General features: G+C 37.2%; 1 protein-coding gene across 1 annotated transcript; it reads left to right on the top strand.

The window, feature by feature from the left end:
• The first annotated feature begins 10,040 nt into the window (after positions 1-10,040).
• Positions 10,041-12,843, top strand: LOC18595365 (uncharacterized). The gene is made up of 9 exons (XM_088807332.1): positions 10,041-10,158; positions 10,248-10,402; positions 10,880-11,064; positions 11,179-11,463; positions 11,569-11,627; positions 11,737-11,773; positions 11,866-11,937; positions 12,052-12,370; positions 12,463-12,843. Exons 1-9 carry the CDS (start codon positions 10,041-10,043, stop codon positions 12,841-12,843), a joined length of 1,611 nt encoding a protein of 536 aa, XP_088663458.1.
• Positions 12,844-12,932: the final 89 nt, after the last annotated feature.

Below are 12,932 nucleotides of genomic sequence, written 5' to 3'. Positions count from 1 at the left end.
ACAACTGAAATTAATAAGTTTAAATTTGATATGGAGATGAATTTTAACATGTCTGATTTAGGCCTGATGAACTACTTTCTTGGAATGCAAATATGCCAATCAACCAAAGGCATTTTTGTATTACAAGAAAATTATATAAGAGATATCTTGAACAAGTTCCATATGAGCAACTGCAAGCCTGTTTCTACTCCACTTGTAGTAAATCAAAAGCTGTTTGTGAATGATGGATGTAAACTCAAAGATCCTGCTTGTTATAGGAGTCTCATTGGAAACTTACTCTACATTTGTTCAACTCGACCAGAGTTAATGTATTCAGTGAGCCTTTTATCCAGATTCATGAAAGAGCCCACTGACATTCATTTTGCTGCAGCTAAACGCATTCTCAGATATTTGAATGGCAGTATGCATCATGGTTTGTTTTTTGCAAGAGCAAAAGAAATCAATCTGATTGGTTATTCAGACAGCGATTGGGCAAGCAGTGCTGATGACTTTAAGAGCACATCAGGTTACATTTTCTCCCTAGGCAATGGTGCAATCATCTGGAATTCACACAAGCAAGCTGTGATTGCTCAATCATCAGCTGAGGCAGAGTATATAGCAGCCAATGCTGCTACCAACCAAGCTGTTTGGTTGAGGAAGATTCTGACAGACTTGACCTTTATACAGAATACTCCTACAAACATTTTTGTTGATAGCAAATTTGCAATAGCTATCACAAAAAACCTTGTGTTTCATGGCAAAACTAAACACATAAAGGTTAAGTTCCATGCAATCCGAGAAGTTGAAAGAATTGGAGAAATTGCTCTTGAATATTGTTTTTCTTTGAACCAGTTAGTAGATATTATGACCAAGACCCTGCCTATGTCCAGATTTGAAATGTTAAGAACTAAACTGAAGGTTGTCAATGCAGACTTTAAGGAGGAGTGTTAGAGATAAAGCATGCATTGACTCATCTTGCATTTATATTATCTTTTGTTGTACTTTGCTTCGTTGCACTAATTTTGAGGTAAAACTTATCAGTTGGCATGTGGTGTCTGTGTGCATGTTAAAGTTTAACACCTGTCCTTTAGTATAAACAAGTGTTAGCTGATTGATGCTTGTATATATTGTAAGTCTGCTGACTAATGAAAACAACTTTCTCTTCATCCGTTACCCTGTTTTCTTTCTTTTACAGCTCCCAGCTTTGTTTTTATCATTTTGTTCTACTTTCATATCATGGTATAGCCTTGATGATGTTTATCACAAAAGTTTGATGTTTTTAACAAAACCGGATTCTTATCAAGCTGCTGCAAAATCAGATGAATGGAAAGTTGCAATGCAAGAAGAAATCAAAATGATTAATCAAAACAATACCTGGACACTAGTTGATAGACCTGAAAAACAACATGTGATCGGAGTAAAGTGGATTTTCATAAAGAAACTTAACTCTGATGGTACTTTGAACAAGTGCAAGGCAAGACTTGTTGCCAAGGGCTATTCGCAGTTACCAAGTGTTGACTTTCTGCATACTTTTGCTCCAGTGGCTCGGTATGAAACCATTCGACTATTGTTGGCCATTTCAGCTGCATTTGGTTGGAAAGTATATCACTTTGATATTAAGTCATCCTTTCTGAATGGTACATTGCAAGAGGAGGTATATGTTGAGCAGCTAGAAGGATTCAAGATAAAATCTGAACCATATAAAGTTTATAGGCTGCATAAGGCTTTGTATGGGCTGAAACAGGCACCTCGCACTTGGAACAACAAGATTGATGCTTATTTATTAAGTCTTGGATTTGAGAAGAGTATTAATGAAGTTACTCTGTATGTACTTCATTCAAAAGGCCATGCTCAGGTAATCATTTCATTGTATGTTGATGATTTGTTGATTACTGGATGCAATACAACTGAAATTAATAAGTTTAAATCTGATATGGAGATGAATTTCAGCATGTCTGATTTAGGCCTGATGAACTACTTTCTTGGAATGCAAATATGCCAATCAACCAAAGGTATTTTTGTATTACAAGAAAATTACATAAGAGATATCTTGAACAAGTTCCATATGAGCAACTGCAAGCCTGTTTCTACTCCACTTATAGTAAATCAAAAGCTGTCTGTGAATGATGGATGTAAACTCAAAGATCCTGCTTGTTATAGGAGTCTCATTGGAAGCTTACTCTACATTTGTTCAACTCGACCAGAGTAAATGTATTTAGTGAGCCTTCTATCCAGATTCATGAGAGAGCCCACTGACATTCATTTTGCTGCAGCCAAACGCATTCTCAAATATTTGAATGGCAGTATGCATCATGGTTTGTTTTTTGCAAGAGCAAAAGAAATCAATCTGATTGGTTATTCAGACAGCGATTGGGCAGGCAGTGCTGATGACTTTTTCATGAAAGATTAACTGTTAAAAGTGAGCTTGAAAAAAATAGGAATCATATTTGATGGTGCTGCTATTTGTGTGTTTTGTCGTGTTCAAACTGAAACTGTTTTCCATCTTTTTTTCTTATGTTATGAAAGTTGGAAAATATGGTCTTCTTTGTTATATTTCTAGTCTTTAACAGAGAACAAGTTGTCAAAGATACTCTGTTATAAAACTAAAACAGAAAGGCTTACAAAACTTGAAAGAAAAACTATCGATGGTTACAAGAAACTGCAAGTCTGCTTCATTGATCAAATTAAAGTACAAGTTAAATATGCAGTAGGCATGATTAACACTTGTAACATACTATAGACACAGGTGTTATGGCATAAAGACAACAAACTCATGTAGCTATACACGTAGGAGATGGAATTAGTAGAAAACATGCATGACTAATGACCACTACAATGAAGCAAAGTATAACAAAAGCTTGACAAGTGTACATTATCATGCAAGTATTAACTTAACACTCCTCCTTAATACTTGCATATACACAGAGTTTGCTTCTAAGACTCTCAAATTTTGGCTTTGGCAGTGTCTTGGTCATTATATCAGCTAGTTGCCTATCAGAATTGCAATGGTGGAAGACGACATCTCCATTCTTTTCAGCATCACGAATGGCATGGAATTTAATCCTAATGTGCTTTGTCTTCCCATGATACACGGGATTTTTGATGATGGCAATTGCTGACTTGTTGTCAATGAACATGTTAGTAGCTTGAGTCTGAGGAAAATACAAGTCATCAAGTAGTTTTCTCAACCAAACAGCCTGGTTTGAAGCTTCAGCAGCTGAAATATATTCAGCTTCCATGAGGACTGAGCAACCACTAATTGCTTGTGGGAATTCCATGAGAATACTCCATTTCCAAGTGTAAACACATAGCCAGAAGTACTTTTAGAGTCATCTAAGTTTCCTCCCCAATCACTATCTGAGAAACCAGTGAGTTTGAAGTCCTGCTTTCTTGTGAAATGAATTTCATAATCCAAGGTTCCTTTAAGATATCTTAGAATTCGTTTACCAGCAGCATAGTGCAGATTAGTAGGCTTCTGCATAAACCTGGAAAGAAAACTCACAGAGAACATAATATCTGGTCTCGAGGAGCAAATGTATAGAAGGCTTCCAATTAAACTTCTGTAAGCAGATGGATTTTAAAGCTTAATTCCACTGTCAACTGAAAGTTTGTCATTAACAACTAAAGGAGTTAAAGTAGACTTACATTGGCTTATTCCAAATCTCTTCAACACTTCATAGATATACTTTCTTTATGACAATCGAATGCCTTCAATAGATTGTGAAATTTGCAATCCAAGAAATAACTCATTGGACCAAAGTCTGTCATATCGAATTCATCTTGCATTTCCTTCTTGAATTTATTCAAGGTAGCATTATCTCCTCCAGTAACCAAAAGGTCATCAACATATAAGGAGCCAATTAGTTGCTGATCTTTGGTACTCAAAATGAAGAGAGTAGCTTCATTACAACTTTTCACAAAGCCTTGCTTGGATAAATAACTGTCAATTCTGCTGTACCAACTTCTGGGAGCCTGCTTTAAGCCGTATAAAGCTTTGTGAAGCTTGTAGACTTTGTCTTGATCAGCTAACAACTTGAACCCTTCAGGCTGCTCAACATAAATTTCTTCTTCAAGTACTCCATTCAAGAAGGCAGATTTGACATCTAAATGATGCACCTTCCAACCCACAGCAGCAGATAAAGCAAGCAGTAAACGAATTGTATCATAGCGAGCAACAGGAGCATAAGTTTCAGTATAATCCAAACCTGGTATTTGACTGAACCCTTTCACGACTAAGCGAGCTTTGTACTTGTTTAAGCTCCCATCAGGATTTAGTTTCCTCTTATACACCCACTTGACTGGAAGAACATGTTGGTTTGATGGTCTGTCAACCAAGCTCCAAGTTTGATTTTTGTTAATCAATTCCAATTCATCAAACATAGCATTTATCCACTCAGGATGTTGCATGGCCTCTGCAAATGTGTTTGGCTCTGCTATGGCCACAAAGCTACTATGATAAATATCATAAATAGACCATGACCCTCTCATAGGCTCATCATCAATGTTATCATCAGAAATTGGTTCATCAGCAACCACATCATTTTCTTGCACATCTATATTCACAAAGATAGGAGCAAGCACCTGATTATTGGCAGTAGTTTGTATGTTCCAATTCCAGTTGGAAGCTTCATCAAATGTAACATTTCTGCTAATAATTATTCTGTCATTTTCTGGTAGATAAATTCGATAGGCCTTTGATTGTGTGTTGTAGCCTATGAAAATACCCCTGTGAGCTTTTTGTTGAAGCTTATCACGCTGTGTGTCTGGCACATGACAGTAGCAAATGCTCCCAAATATTCGAAGATGATCAACAGATGGTCTAAAGCCATGCCAAGCTTCAAATGGAGTTTTGTTCATTAAGGCTTTAGTAGGAAGCAAGTTGAGCAGATATACTGCTGTGCTAGCAGCTTTTGCCTAAAATTTCTTGGGCAAATTCTTCTCAAACAACAAACATCTGCACATTTCAAGTATTGTTCTATTCTTTCTCTCAGAAACACCATTCTGCTGAGGAGAGTATGGTGTAGTGAGTTGATGAGAAATTCCAGTACTCAGGAGAAATTCATAAAACTCATTCGAGGTATATTCACCTCCATTATCAGACCTCAAGGTCTTTATCTTGCAACCTGTCTCAAGCTCTACTTTGGCCTTAAACTTCAAGAACATTTCAAATACTTCAAATTTTGCTTTCAGGAAATAAATCCAACAAAATCTAGACATATCATCAATGAATATTAAGTGGAACCTACTACCAACCAATGACTCAACTTTCATAGGACCTGCTACATCAGTATGAACCAATTCAAGCTTGATTCTTGCTCGATTCCTACTAACTGGAGGATAGGGCTTCCTTGACAACTTCCCAAATTGACATGCACTGCAAACTGAACCTTTGTTAGACAATTTAGGTAAGTTATCAAGTAAACCAGCAGAACTTACTTGATTAAGAGAGGGATAGTTGTAGTGCCCAAGCCTCTTATGCCATAAGTTTGTCTCATCAACAACTGTGGTTGCTTGCATGCAGGAATCATTCCAATTTAGGGAGAAGATTCTGTTTCTCATTGGAGTAGTCATCAAATAATCACCTGTGGGTTCATAGATAGTACATGCAGAATCTTGAAACAGTAAAACATAAGAGTTTTCCACCATTTGTCCAACACTCAACAGATTTTGAGTGATGGTTGGAACTAAAAGAACCTCAGAGATGTGCTTGGTGTCAGAACAAGCTTGCACACTGACTGTCCCTTTTCCTACTGCATGTAGGTAAAGCCCGTTGCCTATTTTAACTTGTGAGCTATAATTCTTGTCCAAATCAATAAACATAGCTTCAAAAGGAGTCATATGATTGGAGCATCCACTATCGAGCAGCCATTGAAGATTATCAACTTGATGAGAATTTGTCAGTGCCATAAACAAGGTTTCTTCAGCCATTACAGCTTTTTCAGTCTCCTTTGCTGGTTTTTCTAGTGTAGTTTGTTTGTTCTTACAAACTTTCTCCATGTGACTAACTTCACTGCAAGCTTTGCATTTAGCATCTAGCCTAAACCAGCAGTGTTCTTCTGCATGGTTTCGTTTCTTGCAATAAGAACACATTTTAAACTTGTTTGTTTTGCTGGATGAATGACTTGGCTGGTAAGGCTTTTTATCTTTCTCTTTGAAATTTTTCTTAGAGCCAGAATCAATGTTGCCTTTCCCTTTGTGTTTAGCAACTAATGCACCCTCCACAGTAGCATCTTGACGTGCAATTCTCCTCTGTTCATAAGCTTCAAGTGCACTCACTAGCTCAGTAACAGTGAGTTGAGTCAAGTCTTTAGTTTGCTCTAAAGAGGACACTGTTGCTTCAAATTTTTCTGGAACACTGTTAAGAATTTTTTCAACAATCCGTACCTCTTGCAAGTCTTCACCTAACATGCGAATCTGATTTACCAGACGCATAACTCTATCAGTATAATCCATGACAGATTGATTGTTTTTCATTCTGAGAAGCTCAAACTCTCTTCGAAGATTTTGAGCTCGCATTTGTTTTGTTCTTGCAGAGCCCTGAAACTCCTCCTAGAGTTTGTTCCATGCTTGCTTTGCAGTCTTGCAACCCATGATTCTGCTAAACATTGTCTCAGACACAACTGCATGGATGAAGGACAAAGCCCTGTATCGCTTTGCTACCTCTTCAGAATACTGTTTTTTCTGAGTAATTGTTGCATTATCTCTCAACGCAGGTGGCTCTTCCTCAGATTCTCTGGCATTCCAGAGGTCATATCCTCTGAGATAGGCCTCCATCTTAACGGCCCACACTGAGTAATTTTTGCCATCAAAGATTGGTAGAGATGGGTGAGAAACAGTGGGAGTCGACATATTGCTGAAGGTTGAGAAATTTGAAGAATGGTGGCTTGACTTTAGATGTATGATAGTTTTTTTTTTTTGTATTTCAGGTCCAACTGAGATCTTATATTTGCAAGAGCTCTGATACCATGTTATATCTCTAGTCTTTAACAGAGAACAAGTTGTCAAAGATACTCTGTTATAAAACTAAAACAGAAAGACTTATAAAACTTGAAAGAAAGATTATCGATGGTTACAAGAAACTGCAAGTCTGCTTCATTGATCATATTAAAGTACAAGTTAAATATGCAGTAGGCATAATTAGCACTTGTAACATACTATAGACACAGGTGTTATGGCATAAAGACAACAAACTCATGCAGCTATACACGTAGGTGATGGAATTAGTAGAAAACATGCATGACTAATGACCACTACAATGAAGCAAAGTATAACAAAAGCTTGACAAGTGTACATTATCATGCAAGTATTAACTTAACATTCTTAATGCAGAGATTGGGGGCTTGATTGGGTGTTTCCTTGTTCTGCCTTAGAGTTTTTTTCCGCTTGGAACGATTTGCCTTTAGATGGTGATCACCTTAAGTTATGGAAGATGTCGTTTTATAGTATTTTATGGTCTATTTGGCTTTTCAGGAATGACATGATTTTCAGTGGTAAAATTTGGGACCCTTTTCAACTTTACGACATCAACAAGACTAAGGTTGCTTGGTGGGCAAAATCTAAATGGTCTAATCTTAAGATTCCACTCTTAGATTTATTTCGTGAACCTTGGTTGGGTAGCATTGAGGATTCTTGCAAAAGTTTCATTAAAAGTGTGGAATGGAGACGTCCAAACCCGAATCAAGTTAAATTTAATGTTAACGAAGCTGCTTCTGGTTGCCTAGGAAACTTGGGAATTGGCGGAGTTCTAAGAGACCATATGGCAAGGTCAAATTACAGTTCTCTAAATCTGTTGGATGGGGTGATGCTAACATGGCCGAACTACTGGTAGCTAAAGAAGCTTTTTTTCTTTTTATTGCTTGTTCTTGGGTCCACTCCTTTGATTTGATCATCGAATCTCATTCTATGAATGTTGTTAAATGGATCAAATGTCCTAAGCTCCCTGGTGTTTGAGACACATTATTATTCAGATTGAATATTTAAAATCTCAAGTTGGTGTCTGGTCTATCGTTCATACTTCTCATTCGCGCAATTCCTTTGCTGATTCTCTGGCCAAAGAAGGTGTGAGACGTGATCAACCTCTTATTCTGCTCTCTTGACGGTTAAATTTGAAGAAATTTGTTCTTATTAAGGTAAGTTGATTATGTAGTTGTACTGATGGAATCTTAGGTAGGAAGGTGGAATCTTAGTCATTTTCCAGTTCAACAAATGGAAGGACAAAAAGCTTGGCCAAGTCAGGAGTGCATCAGGATCAAATTCTGCTTTGGGAGGGAAGGGGTGTTCCTTTTTGTTCTCTTATCTGGTTTTTGATTCTCATGCTGTTCTTCCTTGTTTTCCCGCATTTTGTCCAACACTGGGGTGATCTTGTTCCTGCTGGCTTGATTCTGCTCATGCCTCTCCTGGTCCTCTCAAGCATTTGCCATGCCTTCTACATTATACTTCCTGTTCTGTTCTCCTTGCGTTTGTGTTGCCTGCTATCTTTTCTATGAACTTTTGAATTATGCTCCTTCTACTTCGATTTTCCCCTTGGGCTGCATTTCATTTTCTGGTTGTTTTTCTGACTTTTTCTTTGTGGTTGTTCAGATCTTTGTGTTGGCATTCCTTGCTTTTCTGTCCTTTTTAATGACTTTGTATCCCTTTCTCCAAGGATTATTTTCCTTGTGATCAATGAAATCCCATTTAACTTTGATAAAAAAAAATTGTCAAAAATTTACAACATAAAGTAAATATAGTAGGCACCAATTATGCATAGTAATTACCATGAAATGACATCAAAATCCAACGGCTTAACTTTAAGCAATCAATTGATCGGATTAGTACATGTTCAATCTAATTTAAAACTCAATTTTGTTTAGTTTTATTTATTTATTTTTTTTTTATTAATCATCGTGGTTGTTATTATCACTAGTACTTGGATTCAGCGGGGTACAACAACCTAAAAGTGTCAAATGAGCTAGCTCACTACAATAGTCAACTTAACTCACGAAGTTAAAGGATCTGGCCAGACCGACCCCAACCATGGGTTGTGGTTGTGCCACGGGCGGCCCATCCTCTACTAACCCTCACTTTCTCGCCCTCCTCCGTCTCTCCTTGTAGACAACCTTCTCCCTTTTCCCCACATGTTTAATCTCCTTTTTCAACATTATATATAGATATGTATAATGCAATCTTGTCAGATACCATATAAGAAGAAATAGAAAACTTGAGGAATCAATGCATACAATGATTACAGAAAATAAATCTCTAATATAATCTTAATGTGCATATCCTAATCTAATATTTAGTTGTAGATAAGACTTCAATTCTTCTTCACTTTTCTTAATCTGATCGTTAGTTGCAGATAGAGCTTTAGTCTTCTTGATAAGGTTTTTCCATATTCTTGAGTTTTCCTTATCCGATCTTTAATTGCAAATAAGATTGCAATAATCTCGAGTGTATTGTGTCCTTTGATGTATGTGTGTTAATTTTGATCAGTTTAAGCAGCAAAATGGGATAGGATGAAAGAGGATTGCTTTTATTTTCTAGTCAATCTAATTTATGATACAACTAAGTTTTAATGGAGAATGCATGAATGCAACATATATCATAAATCAAAGAGTTTTGTAATAATCCCTTGGTGTTACTCTTAGCACGTAAGACCATGCAACGTATAGGGCAACCCTTTTCACGTTTCGTAATCCCATGCTCTAGGCAAAAGTTAGAAAGTTTAAACTTAAAAGAAAATTGGATCGTCGCTTTGAGAGACCATATGTTAGAGATCATTAATACTCTTAATAGAAACAGAAAACCGACAAACACTTCAAATTTCATACATCTAGCTGTTTTTATTGTAATTATGAGATGCCAGAAAGCTACTACAACTGATAATAACAATTTAAAGACAAATATAGGCATGCAAAGAACAGAAAATACGTGTTTTTGGAAAAATACGCGTTCAAGATGCACAGGGAAGCCAATATTCATTTCTACAGTTTCACGTTAATCCAAAGCCATTGGTTTCATGCATGCATAAACCCTTTGTTTCACCAAGGGAAAAAAATCGAGAGATACAAAGAAGAAGAATAATGAAGATGCCTGTCAGATTGAAGCCATTTTTTCTTATAATTGCTTTGTTTCTCATTTCATCGACCTTCTTCCCACTTGCTCATGGACAGGATGAGAAGGATGATCAGCCATCCGATGGTAATTCTCAAGGTGTGATTGCTATCATTTGTTTTCTGCATGCATATGTTTATCTTTGTTTAGAAAACACAAATGTCTATCTCTTACAGGAGCTATGAGCCTGGTGAAGGAGAGATTGGATGAAGCTGGATCAGGAAATGCAAGTTTTATACTAGCTAAGAAAGAGACATACAGGAAGGACCCTCTAGACAATTTTAATTATTATACAGGTGGATGGAATATTGCTAGCGTACATTACCTGGCTGTAAGATTTCTAAGCCCTGTCCATCAATTGTTTCATCTATATCTTCTTCCTATTATTTTTTCATTTTGTTCTTCAGTCAGTTCCTGCAATTCGTGATAATATTAAATGTTTTTGAAAGTTTAGAACCAAATCCTGGGATGGAGGTTTCCTTCTTTTATAAAAATTAAATTAAATAGAAAATCCATGCATAATCTTTTCCTTAGAAAAAAAATCTTGTAACTTTCTAAATGTTTCATGTTTCTGTCACAAAAATCATGATAACTTGTGCTGCAAATAGATTGAATTCAGTTGTAGATTTGAACTCCAAAAATAAATTCCCATCTACTACAGGACTAATTCCATTCAATAATGTCAATTTCTAATATCTTGCTACTGATGTTAGAAATTGCTTTAATTCTCAGTTGCATTTGCTATATTTGCTATTGATCGAGTTGCAGCAGAGTTATTTAATGTAATCCCCAACTTTTGCGAATGCAGTCTGTGGCTTTCAGTTCTGCTCCTTTTGCCATCATTGCTATAGTATGGTTCGTGCTGTTTGGTCTATTTCTGTTTTGTGCTTGTATTTGCTGCTGCTGCTGCCGCCGCAACAAGCCCTATGGTTATTCTCGACTTGCTTATGCGCTTTCTCTCATCTTTCTCGTGCTTTTCACCATTGCTGCAATGTAAGTCCTCCAATATTCTGCTCATATTTCTAGGCCTAGAATATCGTTTATGTTTTTGGATGTCTCTCCATGATTTTAAATTACTTTCAACTACTTGGGTTTCATCACTTTCAGTGTTGGATGTGTTATAATGTACATTGGAGAGGGAAGATTCCAAGGCAGCGTAAATGGTGCTACAAAATACATTGTGAATCAAGGAATAAGCGTCGTCAATAATCTTATAAATGTATACAATTATCTCTCCTCAGCCAAGAATATTGCTTTGAATCAACAGTTTCTACCTCCTGATCTCGTAAGCCAGATCGACAATGTCAATTCCCTAATCAATGCCACAGGAAACCTTCCTCATGTCACATCAGCCCACATTACAGACTCCATACTAGTATTTCTGAACCCTGTGTATGTCAATTGCTTTTATATCATTCATTATGGTTTTTGTAATCACAAGAGAGTTAGTACATTAATAGCTTATTTAATCATCGCTTTAATTGCTCTTTATTGCAGGAACATGGCTCTTATCATTATTACTGTTTTCCTGCTCCTATTGGCATTTCTCGGATTCTGTAAGCCTTTTGATTCCCCCAAACTAGATGCTTATCAGTTCTATTTAATAAACCAATTATTAATCTGTCTCCCTCACATTGTTGTTGTGCTGCTGTTTATGGGTTGCAGTATTTTCAATTCTTGGGATGCAAGCTTGTGTGTATTTGTAAGTGACTTTGCTATGCATATAATAGCTTCTTTCTTTGTCTCTTTTTCTTTTCCATCTTCTCACTAAAACATTACTCTCTTCAATTGCAGATTCGTGGTCATTGGTTGGATTATTATCACACTCACATTTATCTTGTGTGGCATATTTCTCGTTTTCCACAAGTAAGTCTAACATATCATATGCATTGATGAAATTTAAGTGCTTAGGGCAAATTGCAGAAGGAATTTAGGTGTCCATCTTTTGCTGTATCTAACCAAGTTTTCGGCATAACTTAGCATAGTGGCTGACACATGCGTTGCAATGGACGAATGGGTCCAAAACCCCATGGCCGATTCAGCAATGAAGGAACTTCTTCCCTGTTGGGACAGGGGATTTGGCCAAAATGTCTTGAATGCAAGCAGATCAGTAACCACCAGCGTGGACGGTCTTTTGAACGAGTACATCGTCCTTGTAGCCAACAACGATACCTTACCCCCAGAAACAGTACCTCTTTATCACAATCAATCTGGTCCATTAGTACCTGTGTTATGTAACCCATACACAACTCAACAGGGCTGCGGTGAGGGTGAAGTAGCCTTGAGCGATGCGGCAGAGGTAAAAAAAAAAGGAAAAAACTAGAAGCTTTAGGTGTTTTGCAGCTTCGAAAATTGTCCAATGTTTGACTTGATTTATTATGTTTCATGCAGGAATGGAAGAAATATGTGTGTGAAGTTTCAGCAGCTGGTATTTGTACCACAATAGGCCGCCTGACCCCTGACATGTACAACCAGATGACTTCAGCTGTTAATGTAAGCTATGGGTTGCACAATTACGGCCACTTCCTTGCTGGCATAGTAGACTGCACGGTGCTCCGAGACACTTTCAATGGCATCAGTCAAAATCATTGCCCAGGGCTGAGGAAATATAGTGAATGGGTCTATATAGGCCTGGTAACTGCTACAGGTTCAGTGATGTTATCTTTGATCTTGTGGGTGTTGTATGCTAGAGAGAGGCGGCACCGGAAGTATACCAAAAGGATCAATAAAGGGTATGATGAGTCTCCTCTTGTTGGAGGGAGGAAGCTGTAAAGAATTGAGCAGGTCACTGCATCATTAAGGCTCAAAACTTCTCTTCACATGACCATCTCAGAAATCTGCACCCTTCCTTTACTATCAAG

Source organism: Theobroma cacao, chromosome 6 (assembly GCF_053813885.1).
Source record: "Theobroma cacao isolate CCN51 chromosome 6, ASM5381388v1, whole genome shotgun sequence".
Taxonomy (NCBI): domain Eukaryota; kingdom Viridiplantae; phylum Streptophyta; class Magnoliopsida; order Malvales; family Malvaceae; genus Theobroma; species Theobroma cacao.
This window is presented reverse-complemented; position numbering and strand designations above follow the sequence as displayed.

Coding starts and splice junctions, on each gene's coding strand:
- LOC18595365 (XM_088807332.1), top strand. CDS start 10,041: ATGAAGATGCCTGTCAGATTGAAGCCATTTTTTCTTATAATTGCTTTG. Junction 10,159..10,247: donor GGATGATCAGCCATCCGATG/GTAATTCTCAAG, acceptor TATCTCTTACAG/GAGCTATGAGCCTGGTGAAG. Junction 11,065..11,178: donor CTTTTCACCATTGCTGCAAT/GTAAGTCCTCCA, acceptor CATCACTTTCAG/TGTTGGATGTGTTATAATGT.